This window comes from Dunckerocampus dactyliophorus, chromosome 2 (assembly GCF_027744805.1).
Source record: "Dunckerocampus dactyliophorus isolate RoL2022-P2 chromosome 2, RoL_Ddac_1.1, whole genome shotgun sequence".
NCBI classification, from domain to species: Eukaryota; Metazoa; Chordata; class Actinopteri; order Syngnathiformes; family Syngnathidae; genus Dunckerocampus; species Dunckerocampus dactyliophorus.
In genome coordinates this window covers 25,146,653-25,163,226 of record NC_072820.1, presented here as the reverse complement: position 1 = coordinate 25,163,226, position 16,574 = coordinate 25,146,653, and the positions used below count along the sequence as shown (strand labels likewise).

Here is a 16,574-nt window from a genome sequence, read left to right as displayed (position 1 = left end):
AAATATTTTGCAGTAAAATTCTGACTTTAACCAAAAAACACACTAACCGAAGAGGAAATTAACCAAGGTTCCACTGGAAATCTATACTAAAAATCAAAAGTTTGCACACACTTTATCCATCGTTAAATAGCATGAGGAAGTGTGTCCAAACGTTTGACTAATAATGTATATGTCTATCTGAGGGACTGACCTGTGCTGCGCCTAAGGGAGGTACCCTCAACCTCTTCATGGCTTTCTGCCTGTCACCACCTTCTAACTCTGTTGTGACCAATGCCTGAAAGGGAGAAAAAACGTTGGGGTGTCACAAGACACCCAGTTCACGAGACAAGACGATACATGAGATTGGGTCCAAGAGAACAAGACAAGATGCCATTATAATATTAAAAAATATATGACTGGACAAATACATTTTATTTAACCGAGTCACAAAACAATGCAGATGCGTTTTGAAATGTTTATTGTCCCACAAATTGACGCTAATAGATAAACATTTTTGAGACCAAATAAACTAATATTATGACAGTGTATAATAGTAATATAATAATGAAATATTAATTCATTTATTTTCTATGCTACTTAATCCTCAGTAGGGTCGCAGGTATGCTGGGCGGGCGGGAGGCGGCGTACACCCTGGTCTGGTCGCCAGCCAATTGCAGGGCACATATAAACACACAACCTTTCACACTCACATTCATAACTATGGACAATTTAGAGTCGCCAATTAACCTTACATGCATATTTTGGGAATATGGGAGGAAGGCAGACTACCTCGAGAAAACCCACACAGAGAGAGAACATGCAAACTCCACACAAAGATGTCCAACAGAGATTCAAACCCAATCTTCCAGATTACTGTGTGGCTAACATGCAAACCACTAGGCCACCATGCAGCCCAATAAGGCAAAATTTCCTTTTATATGTCACCTTTCACTCTGTAAAGTTGTAAAGTTGTGGAACTGGTTTTTGTAACATGTATTTTCCCACAAGCAACTGGTAGTCTGTCAAACGAAATGCACGTGAGGGCATTTAGATCACCAATACTATCTGCCCTAATGGCAGGACAGGACAAACAAACAAACAAAAAAAAAAGAAAAAAAAGTGAAGTAGAGCGTTCCCTCGTTTATCGTGGGGGATAGGTTCCCAAAATAGTCCGCAACAAGTGAAATCCGCTAAGTAACCAACTTTTTTTTTTTTTTTTTACAATTATTATATATGTTCTAAGGCTGTAAAACCCCTCACAATGCACTTTATAAACTTTTCTCAGACAGGCACTAACATTTTCTCACATTTCTCTTGTTCAAACGCTCTCAAAAAAGTTCAAACCATCCTTTTTGATTTTAATGCTTTAATTCATTTAAATGATCAACCTATGAGGTTGGACACAAGAAATTATTAAGTGACTCGCACATATTTCACTCCTCTGACCGTGCCCTTTCAGCCTGGCACCATTCCATTGTACTGTAGCATTTTTGTAACCTTGTTAAAACATATTGCTGCAGTACTCCTCCTGTTGGAGTCCTCCTGAAACCAAAGATTCATTTATTCCATAATTGCGCCCTACAGCCGCGAAACTTCTACATTCCTTCAGCATGTCCACAAGTTCAACCTTTTGTGCAATTGGTTAGCATCCTCCTCTGCCTTTTGGCGGCAGAACGTTTCGTCGACATTGTGGGTTTTGTCGGGGAGAAACTTGTAAACATACAAGACTTGCAACTGAACTACAGTGTCCTACTTCTGTAAACTACTGACTGTTCTTGAACTCTTTTTTTTAAGTTGTCAATATTTTTTTTTCCAACACCCTGTTTTCATTTCACTTACTGTAAATTCCGGTGTATAAGCTGCTACTTTTTGCTTAAAATTTGAACCCTGCAGCTTATACAATGGTGAGGCAAATTTATGGTTAAATCTCCTTTATTTCAGGACTATTACTAATGGGTTAAATAAATTTAAAAAATAGCTCTTTATTCGGCAGGAACAAATCAGGAGCTATTAGAGCACTCATAACAAGCTTGACAACCCATTAGAAGTCAGTGGAGGACAGTATATATACAATCTTTCAAAGAACCCTTTACTAACAGTAGTAAATTTATCACACCGCAACTTAATACTCAAAAGGTGCATACGGTAAATATACAAACATGTCCCAGTCGCAGTTTAAAATAAAACAAAAACAACATTTTAAAGTTTTCCCATAAGGCATTGCGTCTGAGCAACGCATTCATTGGGGCGCTGTAATGACGTCAGCTTCCCTCTTTTTGCTTTGGGCTCCGGATCCTCTGGCTCCCTCTGGTGGACAGAAGCAACACTGCAGCGCCATTTTCTATGCTCCTCCAATGAAATGGTTTTCTCAACCATTGCATTATGGAACACTTTAAAATGCTGGGGTTGTTTTCATATAAAACTCGTACTGATACATGTTTCTATATTTCTGGAGGTATAACGTTTGAGTGTCAGTTGCTGTGTGATGAGTTTAATGTTGTTTAAGATGAAACTATGAGTCAAACCTACAGTATATTGAGTAATGACCTCCTGCAATTTCTCAGGGGTTGACAAGCTTGACGTGAGTTTTTTCATAGCTCATTATTGGCTCCTGTCAAATAAAGAGCTGACTGGTCCTCACAAAGTTATGTGCGCCACAATATGCCATTTTTATGATGTGGACATGTGCGACTTATACATAGGTGTGGCTTATATAAGAACAAATCTAGTTTTTCCTCTAAATTTAGTGGGTGCAGCTTATACACCGGAATATACGGTAGTTGTTTGGTGTTTTTCCAAACGTTTACTTGTAATGTTAGTCACAATTATATTTCATGAGATTACTTGCTGCAAGAGAATGTTATGTAAGTGATGGACAGTTTATCTTACCAATGTCTACTTGTTGTACATTGTGTTTGTTTGTTTTTTTTATATTTTGAGGTCCCTTTTGTGTTGAGCTGTTTAAAAAAAAAACAATGTTTAATCCACAAAAATTTGCAAAAAGCAAACATATTATCCAGCCTCATGTAGATAGGTGTATTAAAAACCTTAAAATTTCCTTTCAAAAGGTACACTTATTATAGATAAAACTTCTATCTGCAATTAATTGTGATTAATTACGAGTTAACTATGGACAAAATGCAATTAAACACAATTAAATATTTTAATCAATTGACAGCCTTAATATTATTATCATTATTATTATATATTATATATATTATTTGGTCTCAGAAAATGTTGAGTGTCAATTTGTGGGACAATAAACATTTCAAAACGCACCTGCATTGTTTTGACTCATATTTTTTTATTGGATTTTTCTTAAAATTAATGTTTAAGTCTTGTCTTGTTCTTGTAAACTCAATCGCTTTTTAAGCAGTGTTATAGGGGAATATCCATCTGAAAAGACTAAAGACTGCCCTGCCCGAAAACTGCACTCATCTAGATGACCTGTTACCAAAAAGCCAGTTAACATTTATAAAAAATAAATGTTTGCGATATTTTTTTCATCTATCATGGAATATGCTTGCAAACACTGTTTTGTTTTACATTCTTGATGATAACGTGTAATCACCTTACCTCTGTCTCAGAAATGAGCTGGGTGATTTTCTTGCAAGTGTAGAATGGAGCAACTTCAACGTGGGCCACTCTCCAGTAAGCACCCCGTGATGTATCCAAAATCTTATCATGCTTCTTCAAGATCTTTCTGAAGCCTGTGAAATTCAGGTTCTGTACAAAAAAAAAAGTAAAATTACAGTAAGAATAAATAAATGGATATTATCAGCAAGCAGAGGAGTCCAGTCCAGCATATCGGACTGCTACCTTTCCTGGACTTACTATGTACTGAAATATAGTAATCCTTCTTATCGCGGGTAATTGGTTCTAGACCAAACTGTGAGAAGTGAATTTCCGCAAAGGAGGATTCTTCTTTCTAAATGGAATGTTTTCGTAGCTTACATTATTAGGGTCCTCCAGACATAAAATAACACCCCTATAGTCACCTTAACACTCATATATACCCAATATATTAGATATAAGAGAAAATAATACAGTGGCTGACGAAAGTCTTGTCACTTATTCAGGTCGTAGGAACAATAAATAATAACTTCACTTTTAGGTGCTCATTTGGAATCAGAAATAGCTTTTATGAAAAACAAAAGCCTCTAAATTATGCTTACTATAGCAAAATAAAGTATTTTATTATTCATTGAGTTTTATCATTTAATTGGGAGTAAATGGTCAGATTGGGCTTGGACAAAAGGCTTTTCGCATACATAACTAATGTATGGTAGAAATGATATTTTCCTTAGAAAACACAAACATGCTATAAAAACATCAGAACATAAAGCCAGGGTGCCTTGGTAATAATATTATATACGTACAGTACGACTCCATCCATACGTTTCAGCAATGACTCAAATAACTAATTGATAAAATAATCTGGAATGGCAAAGAAAGCAGTCTTGCAGGACTCCCAGACTTCATCAAAATTCTTTGGTTTCATCCTCCAAGCCTCCTCCTCCATCTAACCCCAAGCATGCTCAATTACGTTCATGTCTGGTGTCTGGGCTGGCCAATCCTGGAGCATCTTGACCTTCTTCATGTGAGAAGGAGAGCCATCCCACTGAAGAATTTGCCCTCTCCTGTAATTTGGAAGGTAATGGGCAACACGGATTTAGAGACAACTAAACAATGGTGTTGCATTTGCCAAGGCCCACAGCTTGGCGAAAGAATGGACAGTGAAAAAGTGGCAGAAGGTAAATTTTTCTGTTAAATCATTCATTAAACTGCATCCCAAACACCACAAATAGTGCAAAAGACCCGTTGGAACCCGCATAAACCCAAGATTCACCCAGAAAACAGTCAGGTCAATATGCTCCAGGATTGGCCAGCCCAGACACCGGACATGAACATAATTGAGCGTATTTGGGTTTAGATGGAGGAGGAGGCTTGGAAGAAACCAAAGAATTTTTATGAAGTCTGGGAGTCGTGCAAGACTGCTTTCTTTGCCATTCCAAATGATTTTATCAATTAGTTATTTGAGTCATTGCTGAGACGTATGGATGGAGTCCTCCAAGCTCACGGAAGTCATACACGATATTAATTCTTCTTACTGAAGGCACCCTAACTTCATGTTTTTGTAGCATGTTGCTGCTTTCAAAGGAAAACAAATTTTTACCGCACATTATTTTGGTATGCGACAAGACTTTTGTGTCAGTACAATCTGACCTTGTTCCCTAGTTAAAGTAAATGATAAAACTCAATGAATGATACAAGACTTTATTTTGCTATAATAAGTATAATCGCGAGGCTTTTGTCTTTCATATAAGCTATTTCTGAATCCAAATGAGCAACTAAAAGGTATTTATTGTTCCAACAGCTTGGATAAGTGACTTTTGTCAGGCACTGTACATTAAAAACACCTGACATTAAAAGCAAACAAAACTCGTGCTCATGTATGTTGCAGTAAATGTGTTCCGGAAGTGATGTTGGGGGTTCAGAGTTTAGTTTTAACTTATTGTGGGTTACAGCCTCAACAGTACCCAGTGTTATTATTATGTTATTATTATTGTGCCTGTTGTGACATAATTTTAACCTGCAATAAAATAATACAATAAAACGGACTGTGTGACGTTGCTGTGACCTTGACCTTTATGCTCTGACTTGTATAAAGCTCTGAAACCAAATGTCAACCACATATCATTCATGGGTCCAGTGACAACCAAGGAAAATGATAATCAAACTGTTGCAAGAATTAATCGTTATACAAATAACTAACTAACTAACTAACTAACTAACAACAACTGTTCAACTTTTGGGGTTCCGCTATCATGATGGCCTTTGCACCTGGTAGTTCTGCAACAAGATCAGACTGAGGTAGAACTCAGAGAAGGCCAGTTGAAGGTCCTTAATGTTTCTGTGTTTGCATCTCTCTTGCTGTGATAGGGTAAACACGGTTTTCCTCCTTCGCAGACCACGGCCATTTGTTGCAATCTCTCTCTGAGCATCCAATGATGACTGCAATTCATTCTGGAGTGTGGCAAATCGCCGTTGAGCCTCGGCCAGCTTTTCTGCAAGACAGACGAAAACAAACAGGAAATATAACATTTCATAGAATGAAATATCGTCTGGAAGAGTTAGCACCACTCATAGTCAGAACTGCATGTTAACAAGAGATGGTATTACCTGAGTAAAATGTGTTAATCTTGGCCAGTTCTTTTTCACATGTCTGGAAGAACTTTTCTTCAAACTTTGCATAGTACCTTTTAACGGTGTCGTCATCTGTGACTAAACAAAGACAAGTCCAAATTTGTCAACAATCACAACCAGACAAATAATTAGCAAAAAAGTAGCATAACAATAAAAAAGGATCAGTACTTTGAAATTACAGTGAGACTCTGTATAGCCCTTGAAGACATAATTTTAGAGTTTGACTGACACATTTGGGAAAATATGCCTCTTACATGAGGCTGTCATGTTTTGGAGTGTCTTTGAGTTTATGTGGCTTTTTGGAAACAATTACTTCAAAGACAGACCTGCCAACATTGTGTGTATGTATATACAATGTACATATGCTGTATGTATGTATGTATATATGTGTGTGCGTGTGTGTGTGTGTGTAAACTGAAATAGGCTGTTTATCAGCTGATCAAAAGTTTAAGACCATCGCTCAAAAAATAACAAAAAACTCTCCAAACCAGAACAAAAAGTGTTCTCAGTAGGACTCAGTAATGAGTAGCTCCACCGTTCTTGTTAATCACTTCAAAAATTACTTTGGCCATGCTTGATGCGAGTGTTTCCAAGATATAGACATCTTACCGCAGAGTTAGTTCTTCCATAATCACAATCATAAAGATGAAAGTTGCATCTTCGTGTGCAGCTTGAAACGCCGCAGGGGAGCAAGCGCGAATCAGGAGGGGAGCATAATGTCAGCTGACTGATGTCATATGACAATTACAAAGTGACGTTTACGCGATCAACCCAAACTACCTTGGCGATCTACCGGTAGCTCGTGATCGACGTAATGTAACGTAATATATATATATATATATATATATATATATATATATATATATATATATATATATATATATATATATATATATATCTCTTCAGGGGCTGATTTTTCAAAAAGTTCCAAGTGGGGTTACTGACTCACGTCAGTGTGTCATGCACAGCACCCCCGTCAGATGTAAATATTCACCTTCACATTCAAGATGAGCGGCTTTGCAACGTTTCGTGAGTTTGTTACAAATGGGAAGGCCGTCAAAAAATGTGATTCATTTGGCCTAAGAAAAAAAAAGGGAAAACTAAGCAATTTGAAGTGGGTCCCCGGAAAACCATGGCTCAGTGCTCAGGCCTTAATAATAAACTTAAAAAAAGACTTTTGCATCGCTTGGCGCTCGGGCCTTAGCAACGATGAAGAAACAAAGCATTTTCAAGAGGGCTTTCGGCATCGCTATCTCTTGGTGTTCAGGTCCTCATAAACACTGCAGTTTCAATAGGGTCCTGCTTGTAAACAGAGCCGTTTGAAGACGGGCCATAATTGGTACATGCCATCAAGAATTATTGTCCTGCCCTGTGTGTGAGAGAGAAAGAGAGAATAAAGACAATACCTTCAATTGATGGGGCCTGGTCCTGAGCAGCATACAGCATCTCTTTGAAAGCCTGAATATACACAAAAACAATACATAGGAATTTATGATCAATACAGTGCTTTGATTTATATTCATCTTTGGATTACCTTAATCCTTTGTTAATCATGGTTAATTCATTCCAGACCCGACCGTGAGTAGGATTCCTTATTTATAAATAGAATATCTTCGTAGTTATGGCATAGAAAACCTGTTTACGACCTTCTAAATACGCATTTTATCATTGTTAGAGTCCTCTAGACATTAAATAACACGCCTACAGTCACCTTTGCATTCCTATTAACTAATATAGTAGATGTAATCAGGCAAAGTAAGCCATTTCAGACATAAATAATTGTGTGTTGCAATAAAGGAATTCCAGATGTGTGGAGGACAGGACGTGCCGTTGGGGGTTAAGTTTTAGCTTGGTGTGCGTTATGGCTGCAGTAGCCCGTGTTATCCATCCATCCATTTTCTATACCACTTATCATCATTAGGGTCGCGGGGGCATGCTGGAGCCTATCCCAGCTTACTTCGGGCGAGAGGCGGGGTACACCCTGGACTGGTCACCAGCCAATCGCAGATTTATTATTATGATAATTATTATTATGATTATTATGTTATTATTATTGTGGCTGTTGTGAGATCCTTCAAACCTGCAAGCCTGTTGTTCCAGCAATCAAGTCTGGTTCTTGTGTGTCTCACCGAACATGACAGTAACATTACTGACACCGAGTGACCAATGTTATACTATATTCACAATTTGAATGTGTCTTCTTAATGCCATTTATTTCTATTTTAGTTCATTTAGTTGTTTTTATGCTTGAAAATGCTTAATTTAGGCAAAACATATATAAAAGTAGCATTTTTTTTGTACTAATAGGCTGTATTCAAACCCGAAACAGCATGATTTACTAATTCATATATGTTTGAAAAACCGTGATAAAGTGAAGCTGCAAAATTTGACCCGCGATCGCAAGGGAGGACTGTATTAATACAGTGGCACCTCCGAACACTGTCTTGTTTGACAATGATGGGAGGAGTGGTATGGGATGGGAAAAGTATGAAGAAGGAAAGGAACAGCTCATGATCAAAAGCATACTACAATACAAATCATGGCGGAGGCAAAGTTTTGCCACGGGCATGTGTAACTACTCATGGAGTGCGCTCACTGGTGATGCGGGCTTATCTGATGATGTGACTAGTGTTCACTTTATTGACTAGTAATTCTCATCATAGTTTTTATCAACTATTTTTCTCATATGAAAAATGAGACCATTCAATCAAAACAAATGCACTTTCGCAAAAACTATGACGAAATTAACTAACTGTTTTGTCAACGAACAGAGCTGCAACAATTAATTGATTTAAATCGACAACTATTTTGGTATTCCATTCATCTTTTTTTTATTTAAATATTCTCTCAAATGCCTCTCAAATGTGAATATTTTTATTTCTCTTTTTTTTTCTTAGTCATCAAAGAAAGCAGACCTATTATCTTTGTGTTTTTGGCAAAACACATCCGCTATGACTGTGGAAAACATTGATGAGCATTTCTGCATCATTACAGGTATGCTGCAGACCAAGATTAATTGATAAATCGAAAACAACAAGCTTCAGATTAATCAACTAAGAAAATAACAGTTAGCTGCAGCCTGATCGACGATTAAAAACGATGCAAAAATGTTGACAGAAATGAATTTCTAGGGACAAGTTGGGAATATATCCAATCACAGCTATTTTAGCTGCTTGTGGGCGAGGGGGCGAGGCTGTGTTACAGTGGAGATCCAATTAGAACTACTGTCTTGTGAGGTAGGGCTGTTGGGAGTTTCTGTCTGAAAACCATATCATATGCTATGTTGTTACAAGTTACTGGTTTCAATGTCTGCGGGTGGGCGAAAGAGAAGAGGACATACAGTATGCACATATTTCACATTTGACGCAATGGACAACAAGACACTTTGTCAACCGTATGGAGCAATTATCAACACTAAAAACACATTATTTTCTTTTAGTTAAAATGATATGACACTAAGCTGAGTGTGTGATTAGTGACTCTCAATCTTGTTTCTCACCTCATAGTTTTTCTTATTGCTCATGTCTGCAAAATAAGCCACAATGGAGCCTAAGAAAGTAGCAAGTGGCAGCATTTTGATAAAGAGAGAAACACTATGGAATTCAATAAATTACTCATAGCAAAACACAAAGGTGGTGTCTGTGTTGATCTCACTGCCACATCGTGTTTTTGTCAACAATCACGTCTTCTTGGTTTCCGCTACAAAGTAATTGACTGTGGCGCAGCGCCACGACAAAATAAAAGCCGCCACACCTTAAAAATGATGGGGGTTTTTTTAAACTTCAAAACAATGTTAAGTAATATATTGCATGAATGGACATACATGCTAGCATGTTGGCCAGACAGTTAGGAGATCGGGAAGATCTGGGTTCGAATCTCAGTTTGGGCATCTCTGTGTGGAGTTTGAATGTTCTCTCTGTGCATGCGTGGGTTTTCTCCGGGTACTCCGGTTTCCTCCCACATTCCAAAAATATGCACGTTAGGTTAACTGGTGACTCTGATAGGTTAATTGGGTGTGAATGGTTGTTTGTCTATATGTGCCCTGCAATTGGCTAGCGACCAGTCCAGGGTGTACACTGCCTCTCCCCCAAAGTTAGCTAGCAAAGTTAGCAAAGATAGGCTCCAACACACCCCCATGACCCTAATGAGGACAAGCAGCATAGAAAATGGATGGATGGGTCGATATATAGGATATATAGGGTGCAACGATTCCTCGAATAATACCAGTATCTTGATTACAAAAAATAATCGAGGAATTGCCTTTGTCACCCACACAGAGGACGAAGAAGGAAGCGGATGTTTGAAGGTGTGGGAAGATTGAAGAAAGCGACAAGGCAATGAAAGAGAAGGAAAACAAAGTCTAAAAAAATGTGAAAAACATGTGAAAAAAGTGGCTAAACATCAAGTTCAACACCGTGAAGTGTATCTGTTGTAATATGACACATACCACAACAACACATCTTATATGTTGCATCATCTCCGGAAGATCTGAGACAAGGTAACATTAGCAGAGCGCAAATCAGTGAGATTAAGGTTAACGTACCTTACTAACATAGCGTTAGCCGTGTGGAGGGCTAGCTTTCTCTTAATTAGGACTACTGTCAAATGTGTGGCAGTTTATTATGATGGTAACGTGACTTCATACAGGGTTTATTTCATCTGCAAAAACACAGCACTGTGAGTTAAGAAGATTGAAAATAAAAACATTTTAGTTCACTAATCAGTAGCTGCTCATTTCTAGCAGACAAGACTGTGTAATGGAACTTAGTTGAGAGTACTGTAATGTGTTCCACTACAGAAGGTGTCTTTTTACTTTTACTTTGAACACTGCAAAAGCTCAATATCGTATCATGAATATTTGTCTTATTTCTAGTCAGCCTGTCTACGTTTAGGACTTAGAAATGCACACAAAGTAATGTAATATATAATTTAGTCTTAGTAAGGTCTTCGTAAAGTAATTATTATTTCTGTCCTTTTCCAGTAAATAGCTACAGTCTGAGATGGATAAATTAATCTACAAAAGCTTCATCATGTAGTCCACCAGACCCAAGAAAATACAGTTTGTTCCTATGTACAATGTGAATTTAAGAAATAAAACGCTTGATTATCTAAAAAATTAAACCAATGGGTTGTTCATTATTATATCACATTATAATCGGAATAAATCATAATCGGCGCACCGATAAATCAGTCGGGCTCTAGTTTACAGTGTAGGCTATAGTGTAGGCAGCAGTTCTGCACGCTGGGTTAGAGCTAGCTCTTAGGAAATAAGTCCGTAGAAGAAGAGAACTAGGAAGTGTTGAACTGTTCATGCTATGTTTTGAACATCTGCCTGGAAGACGTGCTCTGTGTCTGTTTCAAATACAAAGGCTGACTAATTTACAGCCATCATGATGTGGTGTCATTCAGCCGTCACTGCATTACATTGGATGAGACAATAGCCACTGCAAGGAGTACGCTGTCCAGAAAAAAAAGTAACTCTCCCAATGCCAACGTGTGAGACTATGTTATGTCTTACTCATATTTAATTTGTCTTATTTTATCTTATTACGTCAATATATTGGGTAATAGGAGTGTATATTTTACTATAGGGTTGTTATTTCATGTCTTGAGGGTGCCAATAATGTTGAAAACCATATTTAGAAGGTCATTTTTACATTCAGTCAGAAGGTCAGGTTTTCTATGCTGCAACAACAAAACTTTTCTTTTGTAAATAAAGAAATTCACTTATCACGTCAGGTCTGGAAGCAATTAACCGTGCACAAACAAACAAGGGATTGCTGTATTTAGAATAGTCTTACATTTGGGTCAGTACGGAATTAACCTTCACCTTTTATAAAACAAAAACACTCCAAAGTACTCCACAGTCAAATGCCAGCAGCAATCTCATTGAAATAAAGACGTGTCATATGACACTGTGTGTGATACTGAGCACAGAGAATCTTCAACGTGAAAGCATGGAGAGAGAAACAACATGTCATTGTGTTGATGAGACAACTACAATATGGCTATTTATTTTGTTTAAAAGGACCATGTAACGACCTGTTCAACAAGAAAAGGCACTTTAAATGACGTCTTTTGCGCGGTGGAGCCATATATACTGTACAAATGGAATTAACAGGACCTTCTAGGGAGCCGGGGTTTGCTTTTGGGTAGGCAGGGCGCCCTCCTAATAAAATAGTACGGGAAACACACATTTCACATATTGTAATACAAACGTTTGTGTTTTGTGATTTTATCTCCCACTATTCGTAATGGAAGCTGTAGGATACTAATTTTGCAAGTTATGCAAATTGGGTGCTGACGTGATTTGACGACTTTCAGGACAGCCAATAGCGCCAACACAGTTCCAAAACAACAAAGAGCTAGCCCATTTTTCTGTAGAGGAAAGCACTGCTTGTGTGACATGACAACACATCCACAAAAAACAACTACAATCTTTGTCAGCAAGCACTGACGGGTTAGATGTATAGTTATACACTACAGCAAACACCGATTCGTTGTTTAACGTACAACAATTAATGGAGACCGAGCAGAAAATGAAAACATCTCTCCATTATTTGTACTGACGCCATTAGCTTGAAGTTACATTGCAAAACCGACTTACCTCATACTGAATGTACTGTTTCCTCCATTCCGGGGTGATGTGAGCAGAAAGATGCTCCGTAAATTTCATTTTGAAATCGTGTTGATTCCACCGAACGTTTATTGAATTCTGGACGTCGTGAGTTGAGTTGGGCGGCTGACTGATAAACCACAAGCACAAGCCAAATCTAAAATGATGATCGTCGAGTCCGAGTCTCCCATTTTGCTTTCAAGATAGCAATGCTATCAGTACCCTATTTCGTCGTTCACACATAATCGCGTTAAGATGTGGTGGAAACAAAGAGGGGGTAATATTTGATCTCAAACGTATGTCGCAGTGGATAGGTAGCACTTGCATTTATGTGTGCGTCGCGACTTCTATTGCTAGCTGCTCATCCCCCTCTTCTTCTTCATCTCCTTCTTCGTCTCCTTCCTCATCGCTCTATCTTCTTCCTCTTCATTCTCATCATTCGTACAATTGTACATTACCGCCACCTTGTGAATTTGACTGTGGTTGCAAATGGCGAATTTTTAACTCGGGATTGAGCCAGAGCCTGTGGTGCCTTAAGGACTGCAGCAGACCCGTGGCCAGTGGCGTCATTAAGCCTATTTGAGGACGGCTGAAGCCTCTCTAAATGGATGGATGGATGGATATATATACTGTATATATATATATAGTCATCGTCTTCGCCGTCCACACGCACACACTGAAGCCGGAAATTTTCCAAAATCTTCACAGTGGCCAGAGTTTTCCAAAAGCTTAGTTTTTAAGAACAACTTAAGTTGTTAAGAACAAAACCTACGTTTGCATGTGGACGGAAGGACAAAACGCAGAGAAAAATATGTGAGCTGGAATGATCCAGACGCAAGAAAATGCTGTGTTGCAAAGAGTTTTTCCATTGGAGATATGGCTCCTTCTTGTGACTGGCTCCAAATCAGCCCCTCCAGTAGTAATATGTTGACAAGCACACGAAAGAGTCTCTCTGTCAGTCGTATGTCATATGCAAGCCCCCTTCTTGCTACAAAGACCGCGGCCTTGCATAACACACGAGTATGCAACTGCCTTCCAAATGTGCTAAAAAAAAAATGCAATGTGTTTCAACTTTGATAAATCACATTGTGGGTGTAAAATGATTTTATTTGCATCTCCTCCTCCCCAAATTGTGTGCATTTTGATCATCTGCATACATTCTGCATATTCATGAAAGCAAACTATTTTTGCAATTTTTCTGTTTAGTCCTCATTCATTTTTTGCTATTGTGTTTTTTTAACTTCCCAAATATTTCTACTTTCTTCTCAAATTATGACTTTATTACCATCATAGTTTGACTTTATTCTTGTAGTATTACAAGTTTACCCCAACCAATTTTTTCAAAAATTTCAATTTTGTTCTTTGTTTCGTAATATAACAACTTAAAATACTGGTAACATATTTTAAATTTAAAGTGTTCGTAAGTTGGGGACCTAGTGTACCTAGTGTACTTTCATTTCTACAACGGAGTATTGGGGCCACATTGGGAAAAAAAAATCATAGATTTCGAGAATAAAGTCGTAAATTTACAAGAATAAAGTCGTAATATTATGTGTCATCGTGTCATATGTGTCAGAGGGAAAATAGAGCATAGCTCTTCAGGAAGGGAGGAAACTTTCCTCTTGCTTCAGGCAAGCTTTTATTTATAACGTGGCAGCAGCAAAACAGAGCAATTGAGCACAAACGGATTACTATGTCTAGCCCTTCTGCCTTCCTTACTCCGCCCCCCTCCATATGCCCAAGGCCAACTGTCGTATAACGCCCCCCTTTTCATAGCTGTCTCAGGCAATGCCTGGAACATAAAGTTTTTTCTTGTGAATTTACAACTTCATTCTCGAAATCTCAGATTATTTTAATACTCTGTCGTAACAGGCATCGCTTGAGACAGCTACGAAAAGAGGGGACTTATGTGACCTTTGGCCTTGGGCAAAGGCAACTTTGCCCAAGGCGTAAATGTACAACTTTATTCTCGTATATTTACGACTTTATTCTCAAAATCTCAGATTATTATTTTTTTCAATGTGGCCTTAATACTCCATCGTACATTTCATTTAATTCTGCTTTTGTGAAACATTCTTCCTCACTTGCTCATGGCTGCCACAACTGATTACTCCTGCTTTGGTCGAGCAGTGCCACCCAGTGGCAAAAGCAACAAGCGCAAAGTAGACAAGCACACGTTTCATGGGTGTACAGTCGTGGCCAAAAGTTTTGGTATTGACTTCAATTCATGATTTAAAAAAAAAAAATTGGATGTTTCAGTTATATAATGAAAAAAAAACACAATTTTCATGAAGATACCAAAAGAGAAAAACTTAGCAGAAAAGTTATTGAAGCACAAAACTGAAGTCACTCCCACAGTGTTTGGCCCTGACTGGATGAAATGTTACTTTTTGAATATGCTGAGGGACAGTAAAAAGGAGCTTTGGACATGGCTGCTGTAGAAGAAGGGAGACAAATTGCTTAGTGTACATTCTTTATTGTAAGAAATAAAAAATATTTTCAGGCAAATGTGTTAAGAGGCAATCAAATATAATAAATGTAAAAAAAAAAATATTTAGCAAAATACATACTACTATCACTACATCCACCACTAAAAAATCTTTAAAGAAAAAAAGTTCACTGTAAGTTAAACGTCATTAGCGACAATATTATAATTTCCTTCAACAACTGGGTCTGGCCTTGCACAGAAAACAGAGCTTATAGTGCTAAGTATTTTTTTAAAACTATTATACTATATACTGTAATATATACAAAGAATAATATGTCTAATGTACCCCCTGTGACTTCAACATCTATAGTCAGGGTTGGCAACCTTCAGCATTTAAAGAGCCAGTTGGGCCAGTTTAATTAAAAAATAAAACCCAGCCAGAGCCGCAAAATTGAGGAAAACGCTGCATATACACTTTCATTACAGTTATGCTGCATAAAGAGCATCATTGTTTACATTTAGGAAATAAAGGAACTACACGAAAAAGTTTGTACCAAAGCAAAACACCTTAGTATTTCAAACCAAAGAGTTTACAGTAATCCTTCATTTATGGCAGTTAATTGGTTCCAGACCTGACCGTGATGAGTGAATTACCACCAAGTAGGATTCCTTATTTGTGTGTGTTGCTGTAAACGTGTTCTGGTGCTATAGGAGCTGAGTAGGGGGTGGACAGGAAGTGACGTTGGGGTTCAAAGCTGAGTTTTAACTTTGCGTGGGTTATGGCTCCAACAGTAGCCCATGTTAGGGATTATTGTGCCTATTGTGACATCCTTCAAACCTGTCTGGTGCTTGTGTGTCTCACCTAACATTGCAGTAACATTACAGACACCCAGTGTCCAGTGTAGAATGCTACATATCACCAGGCCTTTGAATGCGTCTTCTGAATGTCTTACATTTGTATATTAGTTTGTTTAGCTATTTTTATGTTTGAAAATGCTTAATTTAGGCCAAATATACATAAATTTTTCTTAAATATGCATATTTTTTGCCTAAAGAAAAATAAAATAACAAATATTAACCACTAAACAGCATCTTTCATGAATACATTTTTGAAAAACCCTAATAGAGTGAAACATGAAATTTGTAGAAAATTTAATATAAAATACACAAGACCTGTTTGACTCCCTCAACCATTTATTTGAAGAAACCCGCCTGCTCCCACGCAGTAGAATCACACAGTTACAGTGATGTGAAAAAGTATTTGCCCCTTCCTGATTTCTTAGTTTTTTGCATGGCAACACAACTGAACACAAAATGTAGTTTTTAAATGAAACGTTTTATTAT

At 37.7% G+C, this 16,574-nt stretch overlaps 1 protein-coding gene across 2 annotated transcripts in view; it reads right to left on the bottom strand.

Annotated features, from left to right (window-relative positions):
- The window catches only part of LOC129173307 (xenotropic and polytropic retrovirus receptor 1 homolog), a 52,570-nt gene extending 39,347 nt beyond the window's left edge, over window positions 1–13,223 (bottom strand). For both annotated transcript variants that reach the window (XM_054764095.1, XM_054764104.1), the window contains exons 1-6: window positions 12,794–13,223; window positions 7,593–7,644; window positions 6,163–6,264; window positions 5,824–6,047; window positions 3,556–3,705; window positions 191–274 (exon numbers count right to left, since the gene is read on the bottom strand). In XM_054764095.1, coding sequence (XP_054620070.1) covers window positions 191–274; window positions 3,556–3,705; window positions 5,824–6,047; window positions 6,163–6,264; window positions 7,593–7,644; window positions 12,794–12,862 — 681 coding nt within the window. In that variant the 5' untranslated portion in view covers window positions 12,863–13,223. The remainder of the gene's footprint in view (window positions 1–190; window positions 275–3,555; window positions 3,706–5,823; window positions 6,048–6,162; window positions 6,265–7,592; window positions 7,645–12,793) is intronic.
- Between the last annotated feature and the right edge of the window lie 3,351 nt (window positions 13,224–16,574).